Source organism: Mytilus galloprovincialis, chromosome 4 (assembly GCF_965363235.1).
Source record: "Mytilus galloprovincialis chromosome 4, xbMytGall1.hap1.1, whole genome shotgun sequence".
NCBI lineage: Eukaryota > Metazoa > Mollusca > Bivalvia > Mytilida > Mytilidae > Mytilus > Mytilus galloprovincialis.
Genome location: NC_134841.1, coordinates 23,189,725 through 23,206,640, shown reverse-complemented (window position 1 = coordinate 23,206,640; position 16,916 = coordinate 23,189,725). Strand labels below are relative to the sequence as shown.

The window sequence follows — 16,916 nt, the reverse complement described above, 5'->3', positions numbered from 1 at the left end:
GATAACTCTACTACAAACTATAACAATAAGGCGTATATCTGGTTTGGTGTCATTCAGACTATATATATATCCGTGTAAAATCTGAACAGTTTATATCTTAGCAATTTATATAGCATTGTGTAAATGAAGATATAAGAAATGGGTAATCTATTATATAGCTATGTTTGAATGGTTTCGAAAATAAACTAAATGATAATGGAATATATAAGTATTATTCAAATCTACCTTACACCCTCTACAACTTGTCAAGAACTTATTGTCCCCAAAAATCCCCAAATACGTCTGTAACGGACAATATACACACACAACCTACCCTGTTGACCTTGCTAAGGTAAATAAAGTTGGGATATCACATTGCATGAGAGCACAAAAAAGTCATTCTCAGCATTCATAGGGTTTAATATGAAGTACTCCGTATCTATGTGAAAAATTTATTGCTCATTGCTCATTGATTGGTTGATTGATTGATTGATTGATTGATTGATTGATTGATTGATTGATAGGTTTTAGTTTTCAAGAAATAAGTAGATACCGGATGAAGAACTAGTCCATTTTTGACAGCCTATAAAAAAGGGTGATATATATATATATATATGTATATAAGAAAATTATTAAAAGATAATAACGGTTTCAATTCATCATTTTTACTAGTACTTTCACTGCTTTCACAGATCTTCAGGAAATGTGACTTGTATATATATATAAAACAATTGATTGACGTTAACAAAGACAAGGGCGACTACTAATGTCATTTTAAATCTATAAAATGAAACGTTAAAACTAGAATATCATTTATCATTTAATCCCGGGTTGAGAATGTATATAAATAAAATTAAATTTCAAAATGTTCTTAAAGTCCTTTAATTCGCTACATTTTTCTCCAATATGGTCAGAAATAGTATGTCAATTGTATTATTTCCCCTTCTTTTTAGCGTTCAGTGGAAAATATGTTATGCATATTTATGACGATAATCTAAGTAAGATTTGGGCAAACATTTCCCAAGTGTATAAAACAACGTGCGGACTCTTTAAGATGTTTGTAGAGGCCTTTTAGCAAGCAAAGAGTTATGACACCCTTCATTCACGAGCAATCGAATTCAACATCCTCGTACATTCAAAACAGCCAAGCTGACACCCCTTTTTAGAATAGGTTTTACTGTCTATTGGGAAAGCCAAATGACGATAAGAAGACGTGAATACCCCAGAAATCTCTTCCAGTGTGGGCCAAAATTAAGATATTAAAAACCTCTCTGATAATTTTTTCCAAGGTATCCTTGATGTTCAAGAACAGTGAGGCTCTCCATAAACCTCCGGGATGAGCATCCCTATATTCTATCTGGATGAGGGAGAAAATTTATACATTCTGTACAGCGGTAAAGCCATTACCTCCCATAAACATCTGTCTCACTGTTGTGAGGATGTACAGAGGACCTTTAGACTCGTCAATATTTAAGAATAGTGTGTGAGGGAACTATGAGTTCCGCCTAAAGTATAACAATTCATTTTTAATTATTCTATATATTTTTTTTATATTTAATTTAAAACTATTTTATCTGTTTAACGTTTTACTAAATGACCATGCGATGTCTGATTATCTTTGAATTTTTGTTTATTGAAATATCTATATTGTATAAGAGATTGAGTCTGATCAAAAATGATTCCCGGATCGTTAGAATATGCAAACTACACTTGTATATACTAGTAGTATGAAATTGATGATGTGTCCGTCCGCAATGTGATGGGTTTGTTTGCCAGTTGCCGCTTAGGCAGAAGTATGGCAATTTGGTTTGTGAAATTATTCAGTGTTGTTAATGTTAGTGCAAACCCGGTGATAAGAATAATTCGGTCGGTCATTTTCGTGGAAAGAAGACGGGATTGTAGTGATGACAATAAGAACATATCCGAAGTCATCTCGTGGACAGATATTCCATAACTGTAACAACTCGTGATGGCAACCGTATAACTATCGACGTAATGATTTCCACTTCACCATTTTAACTTTTTCTTCAATAGATTCCTTGTAAGCAGCAATTCTCAATCAAGGAAACATACTAGTAATATGAAATGAAATTAAAGCATTTTAAGTCGTACCAACTGGCAATATAAACTCCGTATGTAGACGTTGGTGGTAGCTGCTACATAACAACGGAATGCTTCAGAATCTGAAGTGATTTCTGCTGTGATCTCGCCCGACCATATTTGTCAATTTCTAATGTAGGTAAAGATAAGATGTAGGCTTTACTTTTATCTACTAATATATCTACGAAAATAAGTTCAAAGACAACGAGGTGTAAATCTTGATACAGGTTCAGGTTTAGTTAAAATGACCCATATAAATATGAAATTCCATGAACAAAATCTGTTAAAATAAAGGCAATTACAGCTAATAATTCCATTTATGAGTGCAGGCCTGAGGGGTACCATTACACTAACTCATGTCTGAACTGTCTACGAGTTTCTTTCCATGATGTCAGTTTAAATGCATTACTGAATGGCTGACAAGTATAAAAGGCACAACTAACAGAGAAAGACTATGTGCATGTTTCGTTTTATTTAATAAATCTCATTAGCAAAGTGTCACAGCATAAAACGCCATTTGTTTGCGACATTTCGCCATATTAAAATAATTTCGGATTTTTGGTTAATAATGTTCCGATTTCAAGTTTAAAGTAAGGATATATTTTTGATTGAACTGATTAATGATGAAGGATGTTGCTTATATTAATAAGATTGATTTCTTTGTTTGCAAAGTAAAAAAATACACAATATTGGTTCTCCGCTACAATTTTTCAAATGCCAACTGGTCTGAAAGTCTCTGACGAGAAATATCCCAGGTGAAAGCTGCGTTTATTACTCAAGTTGACAGTGATGGTTGCATGGTTAAAAAAAACAAATGAACAATGTTCCATTTAGATTTTTTATTTTAGTATTTCACTATTTGAATGTTTTACACCAGTTATATATGCATTTAACTCTATACACTACGAACTAAATCTAAATAAACATGCGAAATTCATTTCTAGTTTGATACACGATCACATTCACATCAACGAGTCTATCTTAGAATTGTCCGTTAAACAAAATGTATTCATCTAAAATAAACCACATGCGTAATAGAAAAATAAATTTTCTTCAAAATCTTGTAAGAACTAATTTATGAATGATAAATATATTTTTCTGGGATTGCTACTATTTGGGCAAACATATATACTAGAATCCGTCTCTTCATGAATACTAAACGTCGTAATTATATTTATCAAGACTGGTATATTTAGGTGTGGTCACAACACTCGTTGCTGATTTGACATGTTACGACCATCGCAGGGGTCCTGTATACGAGCTGTAGACATTATAACATCTAGGATGTAACCTACAATAAAGATTGTATAGTTTTAACATGGATTAATCAGAATGTTTAAGTATAACTTTCTCGTTTGAATTATTTTACAGTTGAGATTTCCGGGCCTTTTATAGCAGACTATGCGGAATGGGCCTAGCTCGTTGTTGTAGATCATATGGCGACCGGTAGCTGTTAATTTCTGTGTCATTTTGCCTCGTGTGAAGAGTTATCTCATAGACATTCATACCACATCTTCATTCTTATCTTTAAAGTGTTGTTAGGAAGTCCATTATAAGTGAAATCTTAAAGGTGACACTTTGAAACAAAACAAAAATGCTTTACGTATATTTAAAAGAACAAATTTTCATACCTGGAATGTTATCAACTAAAAGTGCTATATTTTTGTCTGAAGCATCTACCCGCCTTTGTTCATTTGATTTGCAAAATTGGACGGTCATGACGATCTCTAGATACCGGGACAGGGACGAAAATCGTACTTTACTGTCATTAGTGGTCCAAAACATTTCATTCAATTCTCAATTAACTTCAAAAAGCGGTATTCTATTTATCATCCTGAAATATTTTTTTTTTCTCAAAACTGATACTTACTTAACAAAAAGGTTCGGTGTTTTTATACTATAAATTTCACCATCAATATTATATCGCAGATTTTGTTCTTGTTCAGATGGATTGTTGTCCTCTGTGACTTCAAGATTAAAAGATGTGACCTTGTTGTGAGTTATAAAATTAACGCTGTCGAGCTGTTAAAATAAAAAAAATAAAAATTCCGAATAAATAACATTTTAATTTGTATAAATAAAATATTGAATATTTAAAAACTGATTATAGCACCATTTGAATGTCCCATAGTTCGACGGCTTATATATAATAAGCTTATACATGTTTATTAGCTTGTATGCATGGACTCTTGCGATTCAATTCAGCAGAATGCAACCCAACCGCTATTTCTTATACATGTAATAGGCATCAGCTTGCCAACCCCATTTTTGCCTCACTTCGGTCCTGAATGCAAACATACAAGTACCGCAACCCAATGCATTATAACTTAAGAAAAACTATTTAAATATCAAAAATAAGATTTTGTTTTAACAAACTATTAGTATAAAAGATAATTCACTCTTGTCGAATGACTTTAAACTTTTTATTCAAAAATCAGAACTAGTCTGGTGTATAATGGATCGAAACGAATATGTAATTCATTACACAAAATATCTACAGACACATGAAAAATCACTCTTAGGTAATTCTTTCCTACAGAGATTGTTTTACCACTATAAAATAAAATTTAGAATGGAAAAAGATGTCAAAGAGACAACAACCTGACCAAAGACCATCAATGGGTCATAAATATAGAGAGAAAATCCCGCACCTGTAGGCGTGCTTCAGCTGGCCCCTAAACAAAAATGTGTACTAGTTTAGTGATTATGGACGTCATACTAAACTCCGAAATATATAAAAGAAACTCAAATTAAAAATCATAAAATAAAAGATGAAAGAAAAGAAATAATTCGTGTTACTTACATGTTCTTTAGTCAAATTTACCAGATTATAGAAATGTTTTATTAAATCAAATCGTGAACATGGTGTATAGTCAAGTAAATCAAACTGGTCATTCTTCTCCCGCTGTTTCTCTTTAGTATAGTCTTCAAAGTCTAGGTCATAGGTGAATGCCATTACATTTATTAAACGTTTCTTTTGTTTAACTAAAGAAAAACAAAATCAAGTTTCAACAAGTACATCGTACTTAATACCAGAGACTTAGTTTGTCTATGGTGGTTGCAAAATGTATAAACATTCCGTTATTATCAGGAAGACAGTCTTCGTATCATTTAAATCTCAGATTTTTGCTCAATGTATCAATGTGTGATAATTAAAGATTTATTTTTATCTTTGCTCAAATTTAATTCAGAGATAGTTTAAAAAAAAACATATAACGTTTATAACAATGTACAAGTTGTACAACCATGTTTACTTGCAATGTTTACTAACTGACAGACCATTCCTAAATTGTGTTGATTAATCTGTCACAGATCAGTATAAAACCATTAAGCCGTTAGAAACTTTGATCCCCAATGCTCTTTAGCTTCGTACTTTATTTAGCCTTTTTAACTATTTTTAATCCGAGCAAGTTTTAGACGGAATCATGGTATATATGATGACATGCGGAAACCCGGTTGAAATAGAACAAAAGAATCGAAGCTCTTTGTTCGAGAAGGCGACAAATGATTACTGTGATGTTTACTATAGTAACAAAATTTTTAAAAGTTAACAAACAAATAAAATGACAATTTTCTTCTCAGTAACGAAGTGTTTTATTTTAAATCACCATTTGCATAAGTGTTCAATTTATCTATTACATAGTTAAGCAGAACAATTAGATATCAAGTCGACGACATGGGTATCTATCAAGTTGGATGACGAAAATACATAAACTCCGATTTAAAAAAAAAATTACCACGGACGGAGAACATATTAGTTAAGTAATTTTCGTGTCTGCCCTTCCATTATGTGACTCAAGAAAAAATTCCAAAAAATGGGTAACAATTATATCGAAAAGTGAAAATCGAGTGCACCTTTTTATGTTGGGGTGTGTTTGAGTTGAATATTTGATCTTGAAATCGTACGAAGCAAAAATATTTGATACATCATCTCGCTTCAGATTCTATTAGTTTTATATATCAAAGCTACAGGTTGACTATATAACATAAACAAAATCACAGTACTAATAGATGAAATATATGGGTCAAGTGAAATACCTATCTAATGAATCACAAAAACAGAGAAGGTGTGTTCGAATAGCTATTTTTTTACTAAAAGTACTTGACGACAGTCTTTCAAGTTGGATGATGAAAACGCATATCTTCGAAAAATAATAAATTTTTTCGAGTGTGATAACTAGGGTTTATAGTCTTCGACCACTAAACAAACCTAGTCTGCCCTTCCACGAAATAATTAATTAGAATTTCTTTAAATGTTTTGATAAGAATTTTCGAAAATTCCCCCTAACAACCGATCAGAAAATAGTTTTAAGTTGACCCAATGCAGACAATACCATTAACTGATGTTCATAAGCTAGTAGATACGTTTGTCTTCTAAATTAAAAATACAACTGACATTTTAGGATCGTGATGGTGCTATGTGGATAAATTTATCGATTTTCAAGAGCAAAATTGGCAGCGCGTCATCCCTACAATGGCTTCCATTTTTACGATTGTGAAAATGAACTGGTGTAATGGGGAGATAATTTTGAAGAAGTAGAATCCTGACTGATGCTTTTATTTGAAACTTTAAAACAGAATTGAAAGAGAGGTCTTTAACTGAAACTTCCTCCTTGGAGATTAACACATAAATGCACCAGTCTATACATGTAATTTTGTTTAATAGCGATTATGCATGTACCTACAATAAACTATAAATAAATTTGGTGTATTTTACTGTTATGTGATTGGTTAAAAGTATTCATTTTATTTTTAATGTTGTCAATTTTTATTGCGACACTCCCACTCTGACTGACTTTGTGTATTCATACGCCAACATGTGTGTACGTTGTTATTGTTAATATAAATAATATAAAAATTTCTATGAGCCTTAGTTTTGATAGAAATTTATTTATAATGAATGGCAATAACCTATTTTGAATTTATTGAACCGTAAAATTAATTTTTGACTCTTCACATTTTACATAATCCGCCGCCTGCGGATTATTCAATATGAAGAGTCAGAACTTAATTTTATGGTGCAATAAATTCAAAATGAATAATAGCCATTCATTAAATATTAATGTTTTGTTTTGATATGACAAACTTAGAGTTCACATGAAAAATATATTGAGTTCGAAGTGTAAATAGCCACAATTTACCAATACTTTTACCTTGACAGTCAATATTGTCTTCCTTTGAATGATGCAGTATTCCATCTCTACAAAATGAGAAAGTTATTTCAGCTGTTACAGTGATAGATTTATCATGGTTAAACTCAAACATATATAATCGATAATAGAAAACAAATAAACAACTTTTAAAAAGTCAAAAAGACATTGATTCTAATGTCTAGTTTACATGTTCGTAGTGTTTAAACATTTTTTTTAAATTCTGAAATATGATTAAATAAGCACGTCTTCTATTTTGTTTTCTTTAAATTTTTGTTGTTCTTTTTATTTTTTAATTTATCCGTTCATTAACCAAAGTAATATATATATATATAATATGTCCGAGTATAAACTAAATAGCAAAACAAAACTACATTAACATTGTAAAAATAGAAAGGAAGGGAAGGAATACCAACAGTTAACCCTAAAATACACAGAAAATACTTTGCAACAACACAAATCCGAAGCGAACATAGATCCTCCGAGATGTTAAGTTGTATACTATACACCATTTAGGACGCTCATATAGATATACCTTATAATGCTACAACTTAGGCACATATTTTGTGGGAAATCTTATTTGTCAATGGTTATCTGCGATGTGAAAAGGACGGTATTGTGGATACGTACGTACAAATGTAACATGGAGCATATACATGGTTATCTGCGACACACATTTCTCTGCAAATAATGTTCTGTTAACCAATAAAGTTTTAAACAATTTGTAAAGCAACTTCAAATAAGATTCAATTTACCACACACCACATTATAGTTCAGTAGCATCCTTGCAAGTTGTAAAGACCCAGACCCGCTATTTGGGGTTTTCAATTTCGGATATTTATAATATATCTACCCAATATGGTAATTCTTGTTGGAAATTTAAAATGTTTCAAAATTAATGAAAAAATACATACAGAAATATCAAAATATTAACATTATCCGTAAAGAATTTTGATACAGAATACATGTAGAAAGTTGATGAAACTAAATTGAGGTACGTTTTCAATCATTTATATTTGAATAAACTGTGTGCGGGAGGTTTGGCATGCCACAAAACCAGGTTCATCCCACCATTTTTTCATAAAATGCCCTGCACCAAGTCAGAAAAATGGCCATTGTTACATTATAGTTCGTGTCTGTGTGTGTTGCATTTTGGTGTTGTGTCTCTGTTGTGTAGTAGTTATCTTATATTTGATACGTTTCCCTCAGTTTTAGTTTGTAACCCGGATTTGTTTTTTCTCTATCGATTTATGAATTTTGAACAGGGTACTGTTGCATTTATTCACTTTTCTTATAAGAATTCACTAGCATATGCAAACTTTCTTCAGCCTGGTATTGGAATCATGTTGTATCTCATACATGAGACTCAATGTGCACATTATAATTTCTCAATATCAATTATTTTGTGTTCTTACTTACAAAAATTCATATGTGATGTCTACGTTGATCTCCCTAATGCTCTTCAAAAACATGTAGTAGAATGGAACGGCTGGAAATAAAGTATAGTTTGATCATAATGTCACCTACAAGAACTGCTCTTAAAGACGGTTTTTTTCACTATGTACAAAAAAAAATTGTCATCTGGATACGTAAAACTTTTCATATTTAATCATCTAGCCAAAATTTGCAAAATGCAACTCGTTTAATAAAATTCATACGTACAACATACCTAGATTTAAATGTTACTTTTATTAAATTAATGATTGGTTACGGTTTTTAGCAAGGCCTTTTTGAAATGAGGCAGATAGTGCTTAATTGGAGAAAATGTTCACCATTTCATAGGGAGGTATGACCTGTACGGGTTTGTTTATATAGTTAGCGTCAATAATGTTAAAGAGATTACTATAGGATTTTTGTTGAATTGATGTTAATATTTTGCATAAATCATATAGTCATGCAACTGTTTATGCATATTTATAAAAGATGAAGACAATATAACAATAAGTATGATGTTCAATGTGTCTATAAGGATGAGGAGCAGACTCAAAACATAAACGATAAGTGTTTATAAAAAAGAAGATGTGGTATGATTGCCAATGAGACAACTGTCCACAAGAGACCAAAAATGACACAGACATTAACAACTATAGGTCACCGTACGTCCTTCAACAATGAGCAAAGCCCATACTGTGTTCTCTAGATAATTAGTTTCTTGTGAACTTTCATAATAGATCATCGGGTGCCAATTGTCTTTTACATAGTGGGGCGCTTAATGCAGAAAGTAGTAAAATAGTTTTAATTTCAAAAGGAAAGTCAGACTGGACGTCCTCCGTACAACTGTAACAGACCAACAGTCGAAATAAGTAATCACAGTTCTTGCCTTTTGTTACGTAATCAAGAAACTTGTTCTGTATAAAGAACTAGCCAATGCAATATACATTGTGTAAGCCCAAAGAATAGTATATATTAAATATCATTTATACACATTTTTACGCAAAACGAATGTACAGTAAGAACTTGTGTTCTTATTAGAGTCTGCATCATTCGTTCATAATCGAATCACACTATAAACAAATAAAAAAGTATTGCTTCAAACCTATGATCCTAAATATTCTCAGCCAGCGGAATCTGTGTACATCATCAGCAAAGTCCACAAATAATCCATATGCAGCTATAAATACCCCATAACCAATCAGATCTCCGTCGTTATAATTTCCAGTAACATTACAGCATTTTCTCCTACCTACAAAAATGTTTTTCTTCTGATATATTTTTTTTTTTTTTTTTTGACATTTTTATTACTTAATCTTGTATGCAGATTTTCATAATGAACAACGTTCTTTTAATAAGAACATGCCTGTGATTCACTTGTAATTGGAACTATAGATATGATCTGGGCCTTATTTTAAGATAGTTTTAAACATTAGTGTGTGACAATATGATGGGCTTAAAATATATATATAAATATTTATATATTTATATTTATATTTATGATTATATATTCTCAAAATGTTTATTAAATTGAATAAAATAAATACAGGGGAATATCTATTAAGAAAAACATGACCTTGTAAAAGGTTGTTCAATTGACCGCTGGGTTGCATATAACATGTTTACATGCAGACCAGGTGGTGACATGTAGCAATTACAATTAGTTATAACACTGGACATACGTGTACTCTTCAAACATCAATTTCCAGGTAGGTCAAAACATGTCAATTAGAGTCAACTTAATAGATATTCATCACTGTATCTTTAGAATTAAAACTATAATGGTCAAATTAATAGAAACCTTGACACTGTTTATATTCTGTATATATACTTATGTATTTTACTGTATACAGGAGATCGTCCGTTATGGACACTGGTCCAGACCGGCTTAATAAACTACTATTCCAAATAACCATGTGTTGTGTAACAAGTGAAACCAAATCCTATAAGCTTAAATCCTGTTGTAGAGCGGTTTCGTTTATAGTGCATTGTGTGATGTTTGTCTAACGGCTTGGTAAACATCAAAACAATCACGCTGTACAGTAAACATTGCCTCTGTAAGTTGTTTCACAATGTATAAAACCAGACACAAGTGTTTTCGGTGACAAGAGTCAAGGTAAAATAAGCATATTATTTTAATTATATGCGACAATATGATGGATACTTTGTGAGTGAAGTTCCTGTGTAGATAAAATATCAATGCTATACCAATTATATTTATCATTTTCTGAAATACTTGTAACCTCCGAATCGAAAGTTTAATGTGCAAGATTTCGAAAAAATACTCTGCAGGAAGAAATGTCACCCAAATCACAAACAATTTTCAGACTCTGAGCCAACTGCTATATCCGAAATCGATTAATTCTTAATGGTGTAGACTTGATGGATCATAGTAATAGAGACGCAGTAAAAGAAAGGCGAAAGATATATGTACTTAAAGAGCATTTTTGTGTTGAAAAAAGGCAATGTCATGGTAAAAAACAAACAAAAATAGTCGTCAACATACCTTTGACAATATGTAATGTAGATGTCAATACATCTTTACACCCATGAAGAATGCTAACCAAACCGTTACCTGTGCCTGAAATATAAAACTGCAGCACATTTTAATGTGAAAAATATCAAAAATAAAATGTATTTAACAAGCTGTCTAAACTGGATGATGCTAAAATGATTTCATCGCATAAATTCGAAAAAGATTGCATGGTACAACATATATAACTGCAACATGTTTTTCAATCTGTCATAAGTGAATCTGTATTTTCCTTGACAAATGAATTAAAATAAATGATAAGGAATCTTATAATAATTAAAATGTGTTTATTTTGTCTCTTTGGCACATTCCCCATTTCCATTCTCAATTTTATAATAAACGCATGATAACATTGGGAGTTCTATGTGTTCTACTGCAAGGCATTGACAGCTAATGCGGGGTTCACACATTGCCGATTATTGCTCCCGTTTGAGATCAGACAGCGATACGACACGAAAAGTGAAAAAGTCGGATTAGTGTCCTCAATTATCTGGAATGTCCTATTATTGTCTGAACGCAGTCGTTTTAGTTCGTAACAGATTCCTACTGGTCGGGAAGGGTCCGAATAGTTCGGCAAAGCACCCCGATAGTTAGGTGCGTCCCGTAACATTCGGGAAAACTCAGCCGATTTTTTCTAGTCGGATTACAATCGTGCCTATGTCGTGACAGATTCTGCTGTATCAGATCGAATTCCTAACAATGTTCTGTGTATTCGGGACGGTGTCCTGTGGAACGGGAATGATCTGGAGAAATTTTTCATTGCTGTGTTTCTGCCGATTGAGTCCAGATTGCATCCAGATCTTGTCGATTGCGAACCGTTTTTGCCGAAACCGTTCCGAAACAGTCCCGTTATTAATTCTAAATTCGTCAATGATACCCACGTCAGAGTCCCGACAATTACAGAATACAATACGACTGCGACCAGGCAAAGCCGTTAGCGATGCGATAGAGCGGACCGTGATAGGATTACGTTCCGACAGTACCTGATCATCCCGAGTATGCCGACAGTTTTCCAACGGATAACTTCCGTCAGCGTCGGTTCACTGTCTTGTCACTATCTGATCTCTGTCGGATTACATTCGGTAGAATCGGGACGCAGTCGTGACAGACTCGGTCGAATTTTACCTTCCGAAAGATACAAATCGGATTAGAAGCGGATTTAGAACGGGATTATCGGGATAATTCGCTTGGAAACGTTTGAATATCGACGCTTCCTGAACAATATCTGATTGTTGTCGTGATTAAATTTTTTTTTACAAATTTTAATTAAAGTTTGAATTTCCATCCACGATTCATAGGATCTTGATCAGACTTTTAATAAATTTTAATCGGGAATGGTCCTGTCAAGGACGGCAGTAAAAATCGTGAATGTGTGACCCCAGCTTAAGAATGTATAATAATACTTGTAACATAAACCAGTTCTGAAAAGGTCAACATTGAATGAGAAAGTTACAACGTTAGTTTCCAAAAAAAAATCAACAATAAATGCATTTGTACATAAATATTAAAAAATCAGTTCTGTGCAAGACGCACTGATTATTTGGCTATATAATACAATTGAAGCCCATAAAAGTACATGGCCTCCAACAGCGGTAAAAGACCCAGCGCTAGTTAACGAAATTAAAGTCACATGAAACAAGTGACTGGTGAAAAATAATGTTTATCCAATTCTTGAACCAATGCATGTATATATCATAAACTTAGTCTTCTGTGCACGATTTTATCATTTTTTACGCAAATATATCGTATAACCGTCAATTTTAATCTCTCAGTTAGTTACGATTAAACAAATATGCAGCTCATTAAATGCCGTGTTTTGAATCCGAAGTTTACCGATTGTCACCTTATAGTAAACAGTCAACAAAGGAGCATGAATATTGAGCACGTGTTTATACAATCAGATAACAGTTTATTTCAGTGACAGATCCATGCGTATTGCGACCACCAGAATTGTATGAGAAGGTGTATACGGAAAATGTGTCGGCGAATTGCTTCCTGGAAGCAAGCAATTAAAAAAAATATTAAAACTTCTTCTAAATGTGGAAAATTTAAAGAATTTTCGTCTGAAAAAAATAATGTACATATTAAGTTTAATAATGAAAAATATCAATTTTGTTATTAAAAAAACATATACATCATTTTTCAAATTTGAGTTTTCATGACTTTAAACAATATATGAAATTGTCAAGGAGAAATATATTTAGCTATGATTCCGGTTCTCATGACTTCGTCACGCTAGTTCTTCGTATGCACTGAATTTATTTCTAATCATTATAACATTACAATGAAATATATGTACCTGCAGGTATTATGCCAATAGTCAATTCCATCTTCTGTAACGTGGTGTTATGGTCATTCAAATCTAAACCAGCAGAGCTCTGGGTTTTTCTCATCAAAGCATTGAATATTTCCGATATAGTGCCATCTCCGCCAAGTATGACTAACCTGTTCAATTAATTTTAGTATGATATTAAATGTGTCGTAAATGAAAAAAAAATCATCCTACAGGTTTTGTAATTAACTTTCAAAATTCTGTATCTTTTATCAATTATACAATTCATAAAAATATCCTGAAAGTCTAACATAATCATCGAAAAGGCTATGAGCTTACCCATCGACAGATTTAAAATCGTATGTTTCTGCAAACTCTTTTCCATGTCCAGATTTCTCAGACACTACAAAAGATATCAAACAGGTTGAAAACCATCATCTTAAATAAAGATCTTAGCAGGGCTTTATAAAATAAATTTGAATGAATAATGGGCAAAAGTTATACCGAATAGAAACAAACGGGCAAAAGAAAACCAGTATAGAATAATGACGTGCTAAAATATAAAGAATAGAGAATAATGGTGGGTAGAGTTGGTTGTCTATCTTATATACTTTACTTCTCATTGTATGTGCACATGATTGTAATAAAGTATTTGCATGTATGCTACATGTAGTGTAACAAGTAATAACATAACTTTGTTTTGGATGTTAACGTTGATTGTATTAAACAAGGTACCTGTCTCACCTGTAACATTTACCTCTATCCCTGCTAGTGTTAAAATAGGCACCACTACTTCATCACATATCTGTTTACCTCTCCTTTGTCCGCCTATAGGGTTGACAAAAACGGCTAATTTTCTTGGCCTCGCAGTTGCTAAAAGAAAATTAATACACCACCAATGAAAGTCGTCAAACTTTTTTTAGCCAAGAATAACAAAAGACTTTACAGCACATGTTAAATCAGAATCCTGTTGTGTATGGCCAATTTGGTTTTACATAATTTTATAACTATTTTTAACAGATTTATGGAAGTCATCACCATTGGTGTGCCTCTACAGGCTAATATTCAAACATGAACGGTTTAGTGACTTTTACGCTTCTCTTCCAGGTTATCTTTGCAGTACATACAGTAACTGTAACTGTCCTTTTTTTCGTACGAATGACACATTTTTATTTTTTAAATTTACCTATTTTAATTTTTTCTGATATGCTTTTTTGAAGCTGTACATGTGTTTCCTCATCTGCACCAATGTCGACATATTCTTTGGTTAATCTATAATCAGGGAATGGATAATCCTGTATGTAATAAAGTCTTGATGTTCTCCTGCCACCACTACCATTCTCTAGCCTTAAGATGTTTTCGTAGATGATTTGTCCTAAATATTAATATAAACAAAGATCCTTATCACTGAACTAGTATATATATTTGTTTAGGGGCCAGCTGAAGGACGCCTCCGGGTGTGGGAATTTCTCGCTGCATTGAAGACCTGTTGGTGACCTTCAGATCTGCTGTTGTCTTCTCTATGGTCGGGTTGTTGTCTCTTTGACACATTCCCCATTTCCATTTTCGATTTTAATGAATACTAAGTATGTTGTTCTGGGGGAGAATATTTTTTCTTTAAATTCAACTGTTTAGACTATTACCGGGTTTGTAATAATATGAGCAACACAATGGGTAACACATGTGAAGCAGGATCTGCTTACGCTTCCGCAGCACCTCAGACACGCCCCCAGTTTTTGGTGGGGTTCGAAATTGAAGGAGAATAATACAACATATTGAGTAAAATTATTCTGAGTTACTTCTGTGCATGTACATGACATTTGTGATTATTAAAGAAGAGTCAGAGAGGTTTTATTTTTAAAAGGGAAGACTTTATTATCTACGATATATACTTTGCATTATTGTTCTGCAGCAGACTTTTAAAAATATCGTGACATTCGCATAAATTTAATAAAAAAAAATGTTGTTTTAAAACGTGGACTAAAGAAACGACTAAAGAAGACAAAAGGGGGGTTCCAACTACATGTCCCCATTCAAATGCATTGATCGTCCAAAAAAAGGGGGTCCATATTATGAAAATGTTTATAACAAAGTTTCCATTTGAACTTCTGTTAGGCGGAAAAAAACATATATGTACTTTGACACGTGTAGGACTAGACATTTGTACTGATAGCAAAAAACTATAAGACTTTTTGAAACAGATCGGCTTTTAAAATGCATTAAAGAGGGCCCTCATGGGGTTTTTGATTATGTGATTACTTGGCCGTTTTTTTAATGATTATTTGATTATTAAGCCAAATATTTCATGATTATTTGATTACCTAGGACTGTATTTTTAGTTTATGATTATTTGATTACTAAAGATAAGCAAATATTTAATGATTATGTGATTATATTGGCAAAAAAATGGTGATTATGTGATTACTAGGACCCCCCCCCACCCCCCCCCCCCCCCCCATGAGGGGCCTCATTAAATATGTCTTGATTTTAAATAAATTATGAAGCCGGCAGGATAATGTGACAGTTAAATAAGGGGAGATAAATCTTTTGTTTATATTTACACCATTTGTACATTTGTGTAAATATATCCTGCACGTACATGTAACTAAGCCTTGCAGGAAGAAGTGAAATATAAAATCATAACCAACTAACTTTGTGTTTCCTTCTCATTAATTGCAATGTATTCCTCCTCAATTATTAAAGTCGACGCATTGCCAGAAACGGTTACACTAAAATCCATCTCTTTGTTGACATCAACGGTTAATAACCTTTCTACACGAAGATAGATAACTCGATTTTCAATAGGTGTTTAATCTTCTATTCCATTCTATTCAGTTTTTGTCAATACACTATTGGTCAGCCCTGAACATTACTCTGAATTACATAGGGATGTATTCCTTGGGATAATTTTGCAGCCTCGCAAAAAAATGTTCTGTCGGTGGCATCAATATCATTTCTATGTACTACACATAAATTGATTGATTGGTTAATTGAGCGCAATTTCATTATCAGCATTAGAAAACAGCAAAGGACTGACTGTTAAGAAAAGATAAACATATAGAGCTCATGTTAAAGTTTATTCTTATGTTGTGCTGTATTTCACCTCTTTTTTCAGGTTGGCGCCTTTATAAAAGATGTTTACCCACCACATTGTGTATGTGCATCTCCTTATATTTTATGTTTTTATACCGAACTAAATCGTATGGTTTTTTTAATAGTTGAATGCCGCATGGTAATTCTTACTTTCAGTTAATTTGGGTGGATAAATGTCTTATTGGCAATAATACTCCGATATCTTTTATGTTCATAGAAAAAGGCAGACACTGTCAAGATACCAATTTACAACAGGAACAACAGTAATTTATTTAGATATTTAAAATTCATCCCACGAATTGTGGTCTCGTATCCATCCACGCAATTCGATTTTATACTTAAAAATTTATATTTTTCA

At 32.6% G+C, this 16,916-nt stretch overlaps 1 protein-coding gene across 2 annotated transcripts; it reads right to left on the bottom strand.

Moving 5' to 3' along the window:
- Window positions 1–2,903: 2,903 nt before the first annotated feature.
- LOC143071657 (ceramide kinase-like protein) lies at window positions 2,904–16,339 on the bottom strand. Of its 2 annotated transcripts, XM_076246126.1 has the most exons (12): window positions 16,118–16,339; window positions 14,652–14,840; window positions 14,210–14,338; window positions 13,805–13,868; window positions 13,493–13,638; window positions 11,167–11,241; window positions 9,766–9,912; window positions 8,649–8,718; window positions 7,233–7,279; window positions 4,883–5,064; window positions 3,950–4,101; window positions 2,904–3,370 (listed from the first exon to the last, which is right to left on the bottom strand). In XM_076246126.1, the coding sequence occupies exons 1-12, from the start codon at window positions 16,203–16,205 to the stop codon at window positions 3,310–3,312; spliced, it is 1,350 nt and encodes a 449-aa protein (XP_076102241.1). In that variant the 5' UTR covers window positions 16,206–16,339; the 3' UTR covers window positions 2,904–3,309. The 2 variants fall into 2 exon arrangements, with proteins under 2 accessions (XP_076102241.1, XP_076102242.1); XM_076246127.1 differs by lacking the exons at window positions 9,766–9,912; window positions 11,167–11,241.
- Window positions 16,340–16,916: the final 577 nt, after the last annotated feature.